The following is a 16,745-nucleotide window of genomic DNA, read 5'->3' as shown; positions in this document are numbered from 1 at the left end:
CTGGACGGCAGCGGGGAGTACCGGCCCGACCTGTCGCTGCCGCTGCACCACGCCATGAGCGTCCCCTGCGACACCTCCTCACCGGGGATGGGGATGAGCGGCACCTACACCACCTTAACCCCGCTGCAGCCGCTGCCCCCCATCTCCACCGTGTCCGACAAGTTCCACCATCACCACCATCACCACCACCACCACCACCAGCGGCTCTCCGGTAACGTCAGCGGCAGCTTCACACTGATGCGGGACGAGCGGGGGCTGCCGGGCATGAACAACCTCTACAGCCCCTACCACAAGGACCACATGTCCGGGATGGGTCAGAATCTGTCCCCGGTGTTGGGCAACGGTCTGAGCTCCATACACCCCAACACCCAGCAGGGTCTTCACAACTACGGCGCGACGACGCACGGCGGCCACGACAAGATGCTGAACTTCGACCACACTGCCTCCATGTTGGCCAGAGGGGACCACCACCACCAGCACCGAGGCCTCGGCGGCCACACGGCCGGCATGATGCCGCACCTGAACGGCATGCACCACCCGGTACACCCGGGCACCACCGGTGGCGCTTCCTCGGCGGGTCACCACCCCCACGCGCATCTCCAGTCTCCATCCCACGGGCCAGTGTTAGGCTCCACGCGAGACAGACCGCCCTCCTCCTCGGGGACGCAGGGGGGAAACGGCACGGGGCAGCTGGAAGAGATCAACACCAAAGAGGTGGCGCAGAGGATCACGGCGGAGCTGAAGAGGTACAGCATCCCGCAGGCCATCTTCGCCCAGAGGGTGCTGTGCCGCTCCCAGGGCACGCTGTCAGACCTGCTGAGGAACCCCAAACCCTGGAGTAAACTAAAGTCAGGCAGGGAGACCTTCAGGAGGATGTGGAAGTGGCTGCAGGAGCCCGAGTTCCAGAGGATGTCGGCGCTCAGACTGGCAGGTAGGAGCGGCCAGAGCGGTGCGTAACAATAATAATAATAATAATAATAATAATAATAATAATAATAATAACAAGTCCTCTCAGCTGCAGGGTGTCGGTTGTTTGTGTTTGTGCTGAGCATTTGTTTGGAATGACTGCTGTTATGATTACCATCATTGATCAGTCAGAAAAAGAAGATCGATAGGAAATGACAAGGTCATGGGATTTCCCTCCAACACTGTGCTCTCTCCAGCTCTCTGTAGACTAACCTAGATTTAATCAAGCCAGAGAAAAGGGTCTATCTATCTATCTATCTATCTATCTATCTATCTATCTATCTCTATCTTGAAGCAAACCTTGATTAAAAACATTTTCCTTAGCAAAAGCAGGTGTGTTTAAATGGTAGAAAATAGGGAAAACCCGAAACTATTGAACATGCAACATCATTTGATTTATCACATTTTTTTTAAAGTTCAGTTGTTTTTACCAACCCTATAGATTGTTCTTCCTGTGATTTCCTTTTATCTTTTGAATGTACTTTTTCACCTGTTTGTGTTTTAAAGTGAAGCAAACTGGAATCTGTTCTCAGTAGTGAAGAGTTCTTTTCGACCAGGTGTTTTCATTTCTGCTGGATATTTCAGGGGTTTTTGTAAAAAAAAAAAAAAAAATGTTTTGCTGCTGCTGCTGGGACGTATTGTTGATATGAATCATTGTAGCTCTTGTCTAGTCTGGTCTGGGGCCCCCTCTAGTGAGGAAGTGGGTTTCTGTCCCCCAACATGGAGCCTCTATTGTCTGCAGGGACAAAAACAGCAGCAGCAGCAGCAGCAGCAGAGAACCATTTATCATGGAACCACATAAACCCGGCATCACAAGGCTTTTATGGATCAGAGTCAGATGATGATTTGATCCTTGTTTTTTTTGGAGAAATAATGTGAGATATCTGACTCTGGGGATGAGTTTGGGGCTCAGTCTGTCTGTGCGGAATTTATTTAGATTTTATTCCTTTAATTAGAGGTTGCTAAACTATTTTATGCTGGTTTTCTCAATGTATGTTTAAAGCGTTAAACGTCCCTGAGTTTTGAATGATTATATTATTAAATCAGAGGAAAACGATAAAATGATCTAAAAGTAAAAAAAGAAAAAGAAAAATTGAGCTATGATGTCCACAGACAAATGAACTCAAAACAGAACAAAATTCCAAAAATTTAAACATCAAACATTTTAAACATAACAGAGAACATCTGAAAGTTAAATTTAATTTTTTAATAATTTTATTTTGTAATAATTTGTAAAATTAATTGCGGATTAAAATATTAAATATATATATATATATAATATTTAAATAAATGTAATAACTCAGAAAATAACTTTTACTTGTCTCTCAGACATTAAAACTGCAGTAGATGTGTGTAAAATATTTGACCTATACAGAGGATTTCTTTAGTCAATACAAAATAATTCAATTCAACACAGTCACTGTATTTTATCACTCGAGAAAACCCAACATTTCACACATTATTTTAAACAACAGCTGCATCCATATGTCTTTTCTCAACATGAACTACACGACAGTCGATATTTTCAGTGTGAAGTTACATCCGCATCCAGTGTTTAAAATTGAGAGAAAAATGATTTCTCTGTTTATTTAAATATAAACACACATTTAAATAAACAGAGACTTTAATCAAGTCTCTGTTTATTTAAATATTTCTTTTAACTCATTTATTCGTTTTCTTTCACTGATGATAAAAAACCCCAACTCTTGCAATAATTTAAGAAATTCTAATGTTCAACAAAAAATGTATTTTTTAAAATAGGATTTAAATTTTAAATTTTAATTTTTATTACTGATAAAATTACGGTAAAACCATAATTAATAAAACAATTATGATTATTAAAACTTCATTACTTTATTTTTTCCTCTTTTTTTTGTTATTGTCTAGATTGAAGTCAGTCTTTGTTCTTTTGAATATTTTAAAGCAGGATAAAAAAAAACAAAACAACGACAGTATTTACCTACCGAGTCCATGCCACTTACAAATACACATAAGTAATGTGTTAAAATATAAACCAAAAATTGAACCCATTTCAGTGACAGGAATGTCACGACTGTAGCTGGATTCACTGACAGAACAGTGTGAATCAGTGACGTGTTTAGATTCAAATGTAACTTCATAAGAGTCAGGTGGAGAGTGTTCAAACAGAACTCTGACGGGTTTCTGTGGGTGGGTAAATAAAAACAACTAGAAACAAATATATTCACTGTAGTACATTTTCACAGGGGAAACTTTTTTTTTTTTAACTGCCCAAATTTTAAAAAATGAGCGAAATGTTGAAAATCAATTGTGAGAATGATTTCTTTTTATTGCTAATTATTTGGAGTTGTCAAGAGAAAGCAAAAATAAATAAATGAATAAAATAAACAAATGAATAAATAAGTAACTGGAATTGAATTGACATTTAAATAGATTTCTTTCATGTTCGTCGTTGTTCATTTCACAAAACTGATTCAGGATAAAAACAAAAATCTGGTTAAATTAAAAATAAATAAATATATAAAATAAAGAGAAACGCCTTGTTGTTTCATTAAGAATGAGTTCCATAAGTCAGAAAATAGTGCAAATCTGTGCATTTACACAAAGTCAGCTAACGGCTCTTTGCTCTTCTGTCGCTGTTGCTTCACATGGGTTTTTTGGATTTTGGTTTGACCAATTAATTCAGCGCAAACAACGAACAATAAACAACAAACTCCTTTCTCTGGAGTCTGGATTTTCTGCTGAATCACTGAAGCTGTTTAGCGTCACATGACTTGATGAGTTAAAGGTTGTTTACCTGTTATTTAAGCGATGATTTGAATTGTTTGAATCAGACAATGTTTCTCAAGTGCATGGTCGCAACTCACTGATGGGCCCGACTGCTCTTTTGTCTGGGTCGCTGCTAATGATCTAGAAAAAAAGTGGTTTTATTTTATTCTATACTTAGACTTTGGTTCATTGATGTTTTTCAAAAGTCAGAAATTGATTTATAAGTATAATATTGTTTTTTTCTTCTCTTGTCCTTTCTTGTTTAGTTTGGTTGTAAATTTGTTCTGTTGTGCAGCTAATGCTAATTTCATGTAATAACAAATGGTGAATTCAATAGTAATTGGTATTTAGGATATTCAGTTGATTGGTTCAGAATTCAAAGTTGTGTTTCAGTGATCCCAAAGTTGGTGTTTTTTTTTTACAATTACTGCATTACAAATAAAAAGTAGTCCTTTTTATTTTGTTAATGACAGGAAGTTGGAGGTGTGCAGTTGACAGCTGATGGTCCAGAACTAATCTGGTTCTGTGTGTGTGTGTGTGACATTAACACGAGGAGGATCATTTCTGTGGAACATTAAAGGTGATCCGATGGTCAGATGTGCTGTTTGATGATGTAGGTTAATGATGACAAAGTGACGGAGGGTCAGGGCCATGCGATGGAGGGTTCAGCGCTGGGGGAGCAGTCATGTGATCAGCTGTAACTCCCAACACCGTGTTTGTAAAATGTCACCAGGAGCAGAATCAGTTGCACACACACTAGTGCTGTGTGGGTGTGTGTGTGTGTGTGTACGAGAGAGAGAGAGAGAGAGAGAGACGAATGTTCGCCAGTCAAACCTCAAACTGTCACTGGAGCTGATTATTGATCATTTCTGATACTATAAAGTCACTTTAGGACACAGGACACGAGCCGCTACAAATAGTCAGATTTGTTCCTGTAGTAAACTTAATAAATAATGACGATCCAGTCGTGACTGGATTACTGCGCCGTAAACAAAAAAAAATGGTATAGAGCGGGGATGTCAAACTTATCCCATAGTCCCATATTTCCACCCTTGGTTTTCAAGTACAAGTACACTGGGGGGGGGGGGGGGGATATTTCAATGAAATACTTGACAGAACATCACTAGCATAAAGTGTTTGTCCTTTTTTTTTCACTTTCAACATTCATTAAAATGGCCGTGTCGAACCCCCCGAGCGGGCCGGTTTTGGCCCGCGGGCTGTATGTTTGACACATTTTTCCTTAGAGTAAAGTTAATGAACTAATCAAATGTGTGTTAATACTCTATACGATAACACACATTTGATCAGTTAATTAACTTTACTATAAGGAAAAACGTGTTTAGAAAATGTATTGATGTAAAGTCAGACTCAGGTCCAGGACCCCAGACCATTTACTAGACCACAGACAATAACTCTTATAAAGAGTTATTGTCTGGTAAAATCTTTGAATAAAAATGCTAACAGTTAGCTCATTAGTGAACACAAATAAATAGCCGAAATAAAACACACATCCATGAAATATGAAAGACTACAAGGGAAACCAACCATTGATGACGAAAAAGTGGAAAACTATGAACAAGATTGAGCCTGAAAAAAAAAAAAAAACAAAGCACATGAATGCTAAAAAATACATACAATGTATTAATTATAAATTATCCCCCCAAAAAAGTTAAATCTTGACCCGAAGGTTAAGTTAAGCTGATATTTAAGTTTTAAAAAAATGGATGTAAAATATGAATAGACAGGCAATTAAAAAAAAAGAACAGATATGACCGACAACTGGCCAAAAATATTTAGTAAAGTTAGAAGTTGGTTGGAGATAATGTATTCGTTGGTCAGGTTTGTGATGAAATATCATCACTTTGATGCAGAAGATGTTTTTTTTGTTTTTTTTAAGCCTTAGCATGAGCAGCAGACACTGGAGGTTTGTGGACAACAGAGGGCAGAGGAGCAGGTTAGAGCGTTCAGCCTGAGGTAAATGATCTGTGTGAACATCTTCACAGAGCTTTTAGGCTATTTTCTGTCCTTGTGGACGTTATGTTACGGTTCCTACGTCCACGGTGGAAGCAGAGGAGCAGCCTCGGAATCAACAACGGCAGCAAAAGTGAACCAATACAGCTGAGGTCAAAGGTCGGAGCTGCGGCGCTCAGACAATAGATGGAGCAAACGCGTTCCTCTGACCCTCGGAGCAGCTGAGAGACAGAGACTGACAAGGACAGAGGCAGGGACGGAGACAGATGAGTGACGTTTGTGGGACATGTGTCCTTTTTACTTTCTATGAAAAACATAAAGTTTGGGCTAAAGGCTATGGGAATCGCCACACATTTGTATGTGCAAGGCACACGGTCGCCTGCTATCAGCAAGATAATCATAGGCTAGGAGGGTATCTGTCTTTAGAGCCCCCTCTGCTGGATGAAACTGTAACTGCGGTACAGATAGAACTGTTCAAAAGCAGCACCTCCGGAGTACAAAGAATTTAAAATCAGACATCATGACATGGCATGGACAATTTTTTTGGCTTGTGGGCCACAATTGTCCTAAAATTGAACAGGGAGGACGGGTCAGGAGCAGATAGATGGCGCATTCGTGTGAACTAAGATAAATGACATGTAAAAGTCACGCGTAAATGATAAAATGCGAAAATGCATTTAGCCTTCTCTACGCCACCTGTAGGGTGAAGAATAAGGGAGAAGATTAATCACAACACAAGCCAATTATATAATTTGGACAAGTTTGGTGGGCCGGATTAAAATGCTGAACGGGCCACATCCAGGCCCCGGGCCTTAGTTTGCCCATGCCTGTTCTAATCGCTTGGTTTCAGGGTCTAAAGAACTGGTGGTCACAGCAACAGGGAGCGAGAGTAAACTGTACTCTTCTGTATGTTTGTTCAACATCCCTCAGAACTTCTCCACGGTCATGTTGGACCTTGTCACCAAATGTCAGATCTAAAGAGGCCGCCGCCGCCGCCGCTGTCATCCGACCCGCGTGCACCTCCCCCCACGGAGCGACAGCAGCAGCAGATTAACGTCTGCGCTTCTGGAATGAGGCGCGTTTATGTTGCAGCGAGTCATCCATCACCTCGCCTCGGTTTAATGGTCACATGTCCTCCAAGATTTGGCCGCCCCTAATTTGAGCACAGTATCGAGGAAAATCAAAAAAAATAAAAATAAAAAAGCAGCGCAATTATCGGGATAACGAGAAAGAGTCTGAATATCAGGACTGAGGTTTGGGTGTGTGTATTTTAGGGGGAAAAAAAAATGAATCTCATTCTTTACCTCTCTGTCTCTCTCTTTTGGGGGGAGGTATTATGTGATTGTCCGGGGAATTGCACACAAGAGCAGAGGCAGCAGCGGCCCGATGAATTATTGATGGGAATCTCGGCGTGACCCGCCTAGGTCTGCTCGCTTCACTTCTTCTTCTTCACCTCGCAGCCGGGTTAACCAGGCAAAATGGAGGCTGGGGCAGGGAGAGAGAGAGAGAGAGAGAGAGAGAGAGAGAGAGAGAGGGGTAGAGAGAGAGAGATGGTGAGAGTCTATTGTTTGGTGTGAGGATGTTCTGTCTGTCTGTCTGTCTGAGGCTGCAGGTGAAATATGGACGAAAAGAAAAACAACAAGCTTTAAATCAGCGTTAGCATGGCTCAGCTAAACACTGCTGCTGCTCTTCCTCTCTTTGACAGTCCACATCGTCACAGTTAAGTTAATACAACCGACAGCTGATCTCTGCAGAAAGAGCGTAAACATTTAAAGAGGTAGTTCCTCCGGCTAAGTGATCAGTGGCCGTCGATGAGCATGACTACAAAACGAAAGCAACACAAACTACTCAATACGTTTCACATGACCACCAGTTAAAAATCACAGTTTACCTGTCCTGTTAACCCACTTGTGTTACTGCATGAATCAATAGCTCACCCATGCCAAACCCTATTGACCAAATCAGCATTTTTGGGGCGTGATTACGCTGTGGCAGCTGTTGGAGCGCAACCTCGTTTGGTAGGACGTTGTCACTGACAATGAAATTGGAAAAAAAAAAAGTCTTCGTACATTAGAGTAAAAATTTTGCAATTTGCCTTACAAATAGACAAAAAAAAATTGTTATATTATAAAATCATGGATTTTCTCTTTGAGATTTGTTATGAGAAAGTTGAAGAATATACAGGGGACAACAGGTTTCAGTTTCATTTTAAAAGGGAATGCCAACAGCTAAACTAAACAGCAAAGAGATCATGTGTGATCCCTATGCTAAAGCAAATTCATGCAATGTTTATAAAAGATCAAAATATAATAATTTCAAAATGTTACTGCTTTAAATTAAACCTGATGGCTGGTTTGGCTGTCAATCCAACTTTTTCTCCAAAGTCCGTTCATAAATTCAGTATTTTGAGCCGAAGTGGACACAGTAGTTTTTCCCCCAAAACTGTGGTAAACGTCCCAGGACAAGCCATTCAGCATAGAATTTAAACCAGCATATTTATTAGTATCCGACGATTCTCACAGATATTACATGATTATGCTAATATCAGGCCGATAATATCGGTTGGTCGATATACACACACTAAAAAATATATATAGTATATAAGGATTCCTGTGATATAAAATATAATGTGGTTTAATTATGAGTTCTTACCTTCGAGACAGACGATACAGTAGAGGCTGATGGAGGAGGAGGAGGAGGAGGGGAGAGAGGTGACCTGTACGTAGACAATTACGTATTTCTTTTTTTTTACTTTCTATTTTTTTATTTTTTTTCGATTTGTATCCTTTCTTTAGTGGGCACCACGCTCATATTTATCATGCTCATAATTTCCTGCTTTATTTCCATGGTCATCATGCGTTTCTTCTTCTCTCTACCATCCTTACCACTGACTCTCTTAGGACTCATCACTATTATGAAAAATAATGACCAAAATAGAGAGAAAATCTCGTAGATAACGCAAACACAATACGGAAGTCTCGCGGGAGATTACGGAGGTCGACGAACACGTGAAGTGACCGCGTGAGGCAGCTGGGCTGCTTTGCTCGGCCACCTAGCGTCTGCGTCTGTAAGCGTGGTTGTATCTCAAATCTTTACTTGTATCTGCGTCTGTAAGCGTGGTTGTATCTCAACTCTTTACTTGTATCGTAAAGCAAAAATTTGCTCAAAGGCTTGCACGTATCTCGAAATCCTCAGATGTCGAGATGCTCGTATATCGAGGTATTACTGTATTACTGTGATCCTACAGTAGGTACAATGTTTGTGCCTGTGTCTCTTGGACGTTCCCTGGCAGGAGCAGTTTGATGCTTCCTTTAATGTCCACTTAGAGTCAAATTGTTCTGAAAATCTGAATGACGAGCCTAAATATTTTCCATTTTACGCACCCTGCTGCAAGCAGACACAGTGTGCATTATTAATAAGCAGGACTGGGCTTTATGACACCGATTACCAGCAGTTACTGAGTGTGTGTGTGTGTGTGTGTGTGTTACACTCTTGGATGGTGGGAATACAGTTTGCGTCTGTTTTCAGGGTTTCTCATCTGTTTTGACCTCCCTGCATATTTACAGGCTGCTTATTGATCTGTAATAATGGATTTTCGGCTGAGAGTTTAGATGTTTGTTTGTGTGTCAGCGTGAGAAGATTTGGCAGAAACTGTTATCTGGGTGTTGGCAGACAGGAACCAGTCGGAACACTTCAAGTCCCTCAGTGGTTGTGTTGCATTGCAGTGAAATGAAGACGCCCGTGAATATTTGCTTGGATTATATGCAATTTGTAAAAGTGAATTTTTTTTTCTTTGAACTGAAATCTTAGGACACCCCCGGATGTTGATAATAAGTCAGAGCTGGTGGAAGTTTCGAATGCCCAGCCACATATGTGCTCCCGAATGCATCATATTCTTCCAGCCAAACCTCTTGATCAAATCTGCGAGCTCCAAACATTAGCCTCGTTTGTGCCCACAGTCTGTGCAACCTTCACTGTAGCTCCCAATAAGAATATCAGAGGAATAGAGTAGTGATTTTTCGTTAAGACTGTCTGCACCAATTACGCTGCTGCAGTGTAGTCGGAGCAGTGGAAGTGCTGCCTGGGGCCGACCGGGCGACTGGGGTTGAGAGGAGAAAATGGTCCTGTCGCCGCTTTATTGCGTTGGTCAAATCGAACGTGACACCTGGACTGTGAGCTTGTTGAGGCGGGAGCACAATCAGACAGAGCTGCACAACAACAACGAGAACAAACAAACACGCACAGGAGCGAACGCAGACGCACAACTGAAACATATACAGTATAGCTCTGTCTCTGACTTGATGCCAATAAGTCTAATAATCCAGTCTTGACACTACTCTAATGTAGCAAAAACTAGCATAGCTAGTTAGCATAAAGTCCATCGCCAACAAGCTAATGCAGCAATAACTTGCGGTAGCGAGTTACACGAACATCTATCCAGCAGTCTCCTCTTGCCCCTAACTTTAGCTTAGTAGCTAAACTAGTAGCTTAGTTCTATCTAATGATCCTGATGCTAACTAAAGCTACTAAAACAATGACTCACAGTAGCTAATTAGTGAAAGTCTGTCTATTTATCTTTCTATCTATCTAAATGTCACACAACTAACTGACAATTGCTACAGTGATCACTCTCTATAAAATAATATAGTTTGGCTATTTTAATTTGAATGTTTTTATGAGAAAAAACCAAACCAAAACAACGTTTTAGTAGCGCACTGTTACACCGTCAGTTTTTGGTTGCAAAGTTTGGTGCTTTTTGTGGAGCTTTAGCTTACTTTTTAAGCTAGATTCAGCTTTAATTTAGCTAAATTTAGCATGAATTTTTAGGGGCAAGCATTGGAAAATTTGAATGTGATTGAATTATAAAGGAAAAAACATGCTTCACACTGTCAAGGTTTTTCCTTGCCTGGTTTTTAGCCTTTGGTGGAATCACTAACATTAGCATCAGCATGCTAACCTACATAAATTTACTGTCAATATATTTTCTTCAACTCCTTCAACTACACGTGACAGTAATTGTACTTATTACTTCTAGGATATTTTTTTTTTTGTTCATGTATTTTGTTAAATGTTTAATATCATGTTGGACAGGATGCACTTTACATTGTTCTTTAAGGCCCGATCGATAATACAGACCTGTACGAACGTATAGTATCCAGAGTGGATGTGCACAAGCAAGTCTGGATGTTACTTGTGTTTTAGCAGGAGTGTGTTTGAGCGCTGGCTGTTCAATTATTCAAACGCGTATCCCAAATATTATGTAGGATTGATTTACAGATGTTTATATGAGACACATAGAGCACCTTTAAATAGACCTTGGACATCTCTAGCCATTTAACCCCCTCCCCCCCGCTCCCCCCTCTACTCTTATCATCTGTTTCCTCCCTCAGATTCATTAGTATTGGTGTCACTGTGCGGCTGAAATAAGTCTGTCTGCAGGCGAAATGCACAGAGACAGGCAGGAATAGCATGTCGCCTCACAGGCAACTTTAAAAGACAAAGAAGAATACCTAAAATGTCTACGCTCACCATCAGTGAAAACATGGCTGCCGGATCTCTGCCTACAGAGTGATAATTAAATAAGTGTATTGCTTTATCTGACGGTTTTGCATCCTTCTTACAACCCAAAACAAATTTTATATATGATAATGCATTATATGCAGCATGTTATGCATTATAAAGGATTAACTATTAAATTAAATGAATTTAAAAAGTCTATTTATATATTTAGCCCAAAAGGCACACCTTGTTTCCACTGACTTAAAATTGTGCAAAAGCAAAAAAAAAAAAAAAAAAAAATCAATATATTTTTAGTACTGCCAAGCACGTTTCAATTTCTGATCAAAATGACTTCCATAATTTGAAATAGCTATTAATCTAAAGGTGTTTTGCGTATTTCTATTTCGAAAGTACTGCTTTATAGACAACAATGAAATGAACGAGATACTGTGGAAAACAAAGTTAGTCCTCTCAGTGATTATAAATACCTCAGGTTCTAAGGAAGGAAGGGAAGGAAAATGATACTAAAGGAACTTATACGTTTGTCCATGTTTCTGTTCACGTGAGAGCTGCAGCAATCTTAGTCCTGCTCCCAAATGCTCTGATTGGCTGAGAAGTGTGAGGACATCAGTCCAAAGTCAGACTTGATCAACATCATCATTTAAACGCTGCATACCACTGCATTGACTTCCCTAGCATATACTTAGTATTTCTATTTGGTGGTAATGATGGTTGAAATACTTGTTTTGATTGACCTCTGCGATACAAACAAATGAAAGCTGGCAGGAATTCACCAGCAGCTGCTGTGTCCACGGGTTTTTCTTGCAGTAGACTTTAGACTGGTGAATGAACCTGAGCAAACTTCCGTGTCCAAGACTGTCATGTAGAACATGTTTTTTTACCACTACGCCTACATGATGTCTACATGACCTAAATGATGTCAATATTTAGTACATTTTGGAGTGGGTTTTGTGTATTTCATGTCCTGTCTCATCTTTTGTCAATGTTCACTTTAACTCTGTCTTTGTGAGTCTCTGTGTATGTGTGAAGCAGCCGCAGCATGGATTTGGTCTTGTGTGTGTGTGTGTGTACGGATGATGTGGATCGATGACTGTAATCCCGAGCAGATTAAAAGAGCATTAATACTGGCAATGATAACGTAAACGGTGCGGACCCAGATCTCCATTGATCTGCAGGAACCTGATCCAGACCTGTTCCTGGAAGAGATGAGAGCGAGAGAGGGAGGGAGCGGGGGAGAGAGTGAGGCTGCATTTTAATGGTTCTATCAGAATAATACCAACAACTAGCGATGATAAAATAAAAGATGCAAATGAATAAGTTGGTGAGTGATCGATGTGAGTGCTGCACCGCCGCCTGGAGATTTGCGTTGCGCGTTGTCGACCAATAAAAACGCCGGTTTCTTGTAACACGATGAAAAGAGTCTTTATAGAGGTTATTGATTGTTGTTTATGTGCCGGTATTTATATTTCCTCTGGTGTTGCGGTGTCAGTTGTTGCTGAAGCTGCTGTCTGTCAGCAGACGAGGATTTCTGCTCACTCGACTGCTCGGTGTGTTTTGTTTACATGTAGCTTTGCCAGCGCTGCTAACGTGTTTCTTCTCTGTTTGGTTGAATCCCTGCTGCAGGAGTCTACGGAGCACGTGATATGGTAATCTGCAATTTGGCATTTCTTTTTTAGTAGCCCCGAGGACATGTCAGTACCACCATTAGACGGACATTGGGCTGTGGTGCGATTGGCTACTTGAAGTCAAGGAACACATTAGCATGTAATCAAATCTCTTAAATATTAACGATACACCAAAAATAAATATCATAGGTCTTAAACCCTGGGTTCAGTGACCTCTAGGGGTCCGTGGAGGTTCAGTGGGGGTCATAAATCATTTAGTTGATGAAACATTTATTTTACATATTTAGTTCCAGATTTTTGATGTATAGGCGACGTCCTGTAGAGGCTGAGAGATACTACGATCCATGAGCCAATCAGCGTGAGTAACAGAAAAGCATGCTCTATGCTGTGATCGATTTCCTCTTGGTAAACAAAGCTACCAGCGATGTGTTTTAGTTTATTTTTGCTATGTTTTTACTGTTTTGATTTTCTTAGGTTAGAAAATGTTTTTATCACGAAAATAATGAAAATATTGGAAATTAAAAAAAACAAATTACTGTAAAATACCACGATATAGCGAAACTTCCGCGGAACGGATTTTAAAAAAAATCTGCGATGTACTGAAGGAGTGAAAGGAGAACCGCAAAATTATGTGTAATTTGAAATTATGTCTCATTTGAATAATTAAGTACCATTACATTTGTACGTGGCATACTGAAGGAGTGAAAGGAGAACCGCGAAATTATGTCTCATTTAAATAACTAAGTACCGTTACATTTGTATGTGACGTTGGGCCCAGTTCATTATAAAACAAAATTGTAAGCAATATACTCACATATGACCAAACGGAAAGGTCACTCCATCCCATTGGGAGCACTGTAGTATAGAGACATCAGTGTTACTTTAGTGTTTTACCAAAAGTTACACACAGTTGTTTTACTACACGTGCATTTCCAACGAAACTTATTTTATTTAGTCAAACTTGTATTCAGTTCAGAAAAAAAAAATCAAGACTGGTCGGGTCTTGATTATTTTATTATTTTAAAAAAAATACTGCCATATGAACTAAAGTATTACAACAGATATTTGCAGGCGGTTTGCTGAATCAACAAATTTGTTTTTAGAACAGGCATGGGCAAACTACAGCCCAGGCGGCGGATGTTCAGCTTTTTAATACAGCCCGCCAGACCTTTTTTTTTTAAAATTATATAATTTATTTAGATTATCATTATAATTCTGCCTTTTCCCTGCAATGCCTCCATTTCTCCATTGAATGGCGTAGAAAAGGCTAAAAGCCATTTAGCATGTTAGCCTTTATGCAGAACTTTTACATGTCATTTATATTATCTACCCGGCCCCCACTGTCGTCTATTTTAAGACAATTGTGGCCCGTGAGTCAAAAAGTTTGTCCACGTCTGTTTTAGGCAATACTTTAGACTTGAAGTACGGCTGTGCTAAAAGAAAAAAAAAACAACAACAACAACAATATTGCAGTGATTACAAACGACTTTGGTTGTAAAAACTCAACTCTAACCTAGTGACACAAATAAAGCAAATGAGAGGTGAGAAGATTGTAACATCTCTGTTCCCGTGAGCTAAAACCACCGTTTTCTGCAATAGACTTTGGTGCAGGAGCGAGAAAGTTTTTTTTTTACAAACTTTAGGGTATCATCGACAAAAACAGCAACATGTTCTCAGCTGCAGCCAACATTAGTGTCTTCACCTGGCTATCGCTGGTCGTGTTTTATTATCTAATTTAACCGGACGTAGGGGGACACTCAACAATCCACTGCGTCCATGATGATCTTGACGACTGCAGGCTTTAAGAGTCGGGTTGTTTTATTTTCCGCTCTGCTCCACCTGCCGCAGGTTCAGTGATAAAAGCTTTAAAAGCAGCCAGATTGATGCGTATCAGACGGATTGGCTTTGAAGGGAATCCTTCTATTTGATCGGGCCACATAACTGGATTCATTAGGTTGAATCTGTCTGTTATTGGATTACCTTTCATATTGGATGGAAGGGATCCAATTGTAGATATTACAGTCTTTAATGGAGACCGGTTTGACAGGAAAAATGGGGGGCAGGGACCCATCAGAGGAAGAGCTAAGGATAAAGACAGACAATAAAAGTAGAAATAAATCAATAAAATAGAGAAGAAAAAAAACGGTGAAATAAATCAGCAGTAAGTTGTGGTCAAATGTATGAGGACGCAGCGCAGGTCTTTATGTTTTGATCTGGTCTGTCGATGAGCAGGGAATCCGATCGGCTTGTATCACGTGTTTCGGTCTGATCTCACACGGTGGTGAGCGGTTTGTGTCCGTTTATAGCTGCTCAGCCTCCTTTTGTGATCAATCGGTGATGACAATAGAAGCTATTGATCAGGGAGTATTATCTTTCTGCCTGTGTTTGTTCTCCGCTGGAGCTCAGCGCGCTGAGACAGATCGGCGCAAGGAAAAAAAGAACGAACATCGCTGATAAGAAAAAGGCACCGAGAGGCTGGTTAACTCATCATCTATTAGTGTACCTGTGTGTGTATTTGGTGTCCAAACACTGCTTCTCTCTAACTTTTCACTGTCAACATTCAGCAGGTTAAAGGTCAGCTATGTTTTCTTTTTTAGGGTTTTGAACTTTTTCTCCAGTGGCTTTCAGCATCAGACTCTGCTCTCTGTTGAAATGTTACAAGTCTAAAAGTCTTTTGTGTGTCTATCCCTTTTCACCCGGACTGCCTTTGGTCAGAAGCGGATTGGGCCAAAATACTGTTAAAATATATATATATAAAAAAGATGAAAGTTGCCCTTGAAATATTTGGGATGACAGTGTCCCAGCAAAAAAAAAAAATATATATATAAAAGATGAAAGTTTCCCTTGAAATACTTGGGATGACAGTGTCCCAGCGGGACGCATACACATGGTCTAAAGTCCATGGTGTCAGACAGCAAAAAAAAAAAAAAAAAAAAATTGACTTGTAATTTTTCTTAGTTATAGCCAAAGGAAAACAAACGGGTTAAAAAAGTTGTAGAAATGCAAAGAAAAAGAGAAAAGTTAAAATTAAATAAAAGCAAAAGGAATGAAAGAAAAGAAGAAAAGATGTAAGGGAAGTAAGGGAAATTAAAGGAAAATAGAAAATAAATCCTGTCTCTAAATTTGACATTTTTTCAGGTCAGATATCATTAGATGTCATTTAACTAGTTTTTTTTCATTTTTTTTCACCTGTTTATATTCAAAAAAGTTGTAAAAATGCAAGATAAAGGAAAAAAACAGACGGAGAGAAAGAGACGGATGACATCAAACTCCTCCGAGGCCATTTCTTCATCAGCTCAATGACATCACTGAGTCTCTAGAGGCTGTGATTGGTCAGCGGGTTTCTGCTGGTAAACAAGTGGAGATACATTACATTGTGCTCGTGTGTGTGTGTTGTGTGTGTGTGTGTGTGCGTGCGTGCGAGGCAGGGAGAGAGAGAGAAAGGGAGAGAGAGACCTTTGTCCGGTGATGTCATCACAGACCTTGTGGACATACAGATTATTCACAGATAAAACATCTCTGTCTCTTTGTTCCTCACAGATTTACTGGTCGTGGGTCGATCCGACCAACACCAACAGCTCACGTACTGTAGTACTCTGTAAATTCACACTGTTCTTTTCTTTTTAAAGACTCAATTTGTAAAACCCTGAACAATGACAACAAACAATGAGAATGTGAAAATCCACTTTTCTGATCTAAACCCTACAACATCCAGAGCTGTGTCCTGGTACCGTTAACCGGGGTCTAGGTCCAGGAAGGTGTGTGACAAAATGCACAGGAATGTGACTCATGCTGTGACTCGTTATTTACTGTGGACATGCGGCCAGATCACACCTTTTATAATGAGGAACAGTATGTTGCAGAGAAAACACACTCTCAGATCTGTGCATCGTATTCTCCTTATTGCCGTAGAAC

General features: G+C 40.1%; 2 protein-coding genes across 2 annotated transcripts in view; one reads left to right on the top strand and one right to left on the bottom strand.

Annotated features, from left to right (window-relative positions):
* The window catches only part of LOC103389085 (ephrin-A5-like), a 1,154,841-nt gene that overhangs the window by 688,062 nt on the left and 450,034 nt on the right, over positions 1 to 16,745 (bottom strand). The gene's annotated exons all lie outside the window — the stretch shown is intronic.
* Positions 1 to 16,745, top strand: part of onecut2 (one cut homeobox 2) — a 27,488-nt gene that overhangs the window by 726 nt on the left and 10,017 nt on the right. The window contains exon 1 of the mRNA XM_025062768.1: positions 1 to 931. This exon is cut by the window's left edge and continues 726 nt beyond it. Within this exon, the coding sequence (XP_024918536.1) occupies positions 1 to 931 (931 nt within the window). The remainder of the gene's footprint in view (positions 932 to 16,745) is intronic.

The sequence above is a fragment of the Cynoglossus semilaevis genome, chromosome 14 (genome assembly GCF_000523025.1).
Source record: "Cynoglossus semilaevis isolate Cse_v1.0 chromosome 14, Cse_v1.0, whole genome shotgun sequence".
Lineage (NCBI taxonomy): Eukaryota > Metazoa > Chordata > Actinopteri > Pleuronectiformes > Cynoglossidae > Cynoglossus > Cynoglossus semilaevis.
This window is presented reverse-complemented; position numbering and strand designations above follow the sequence as displayed.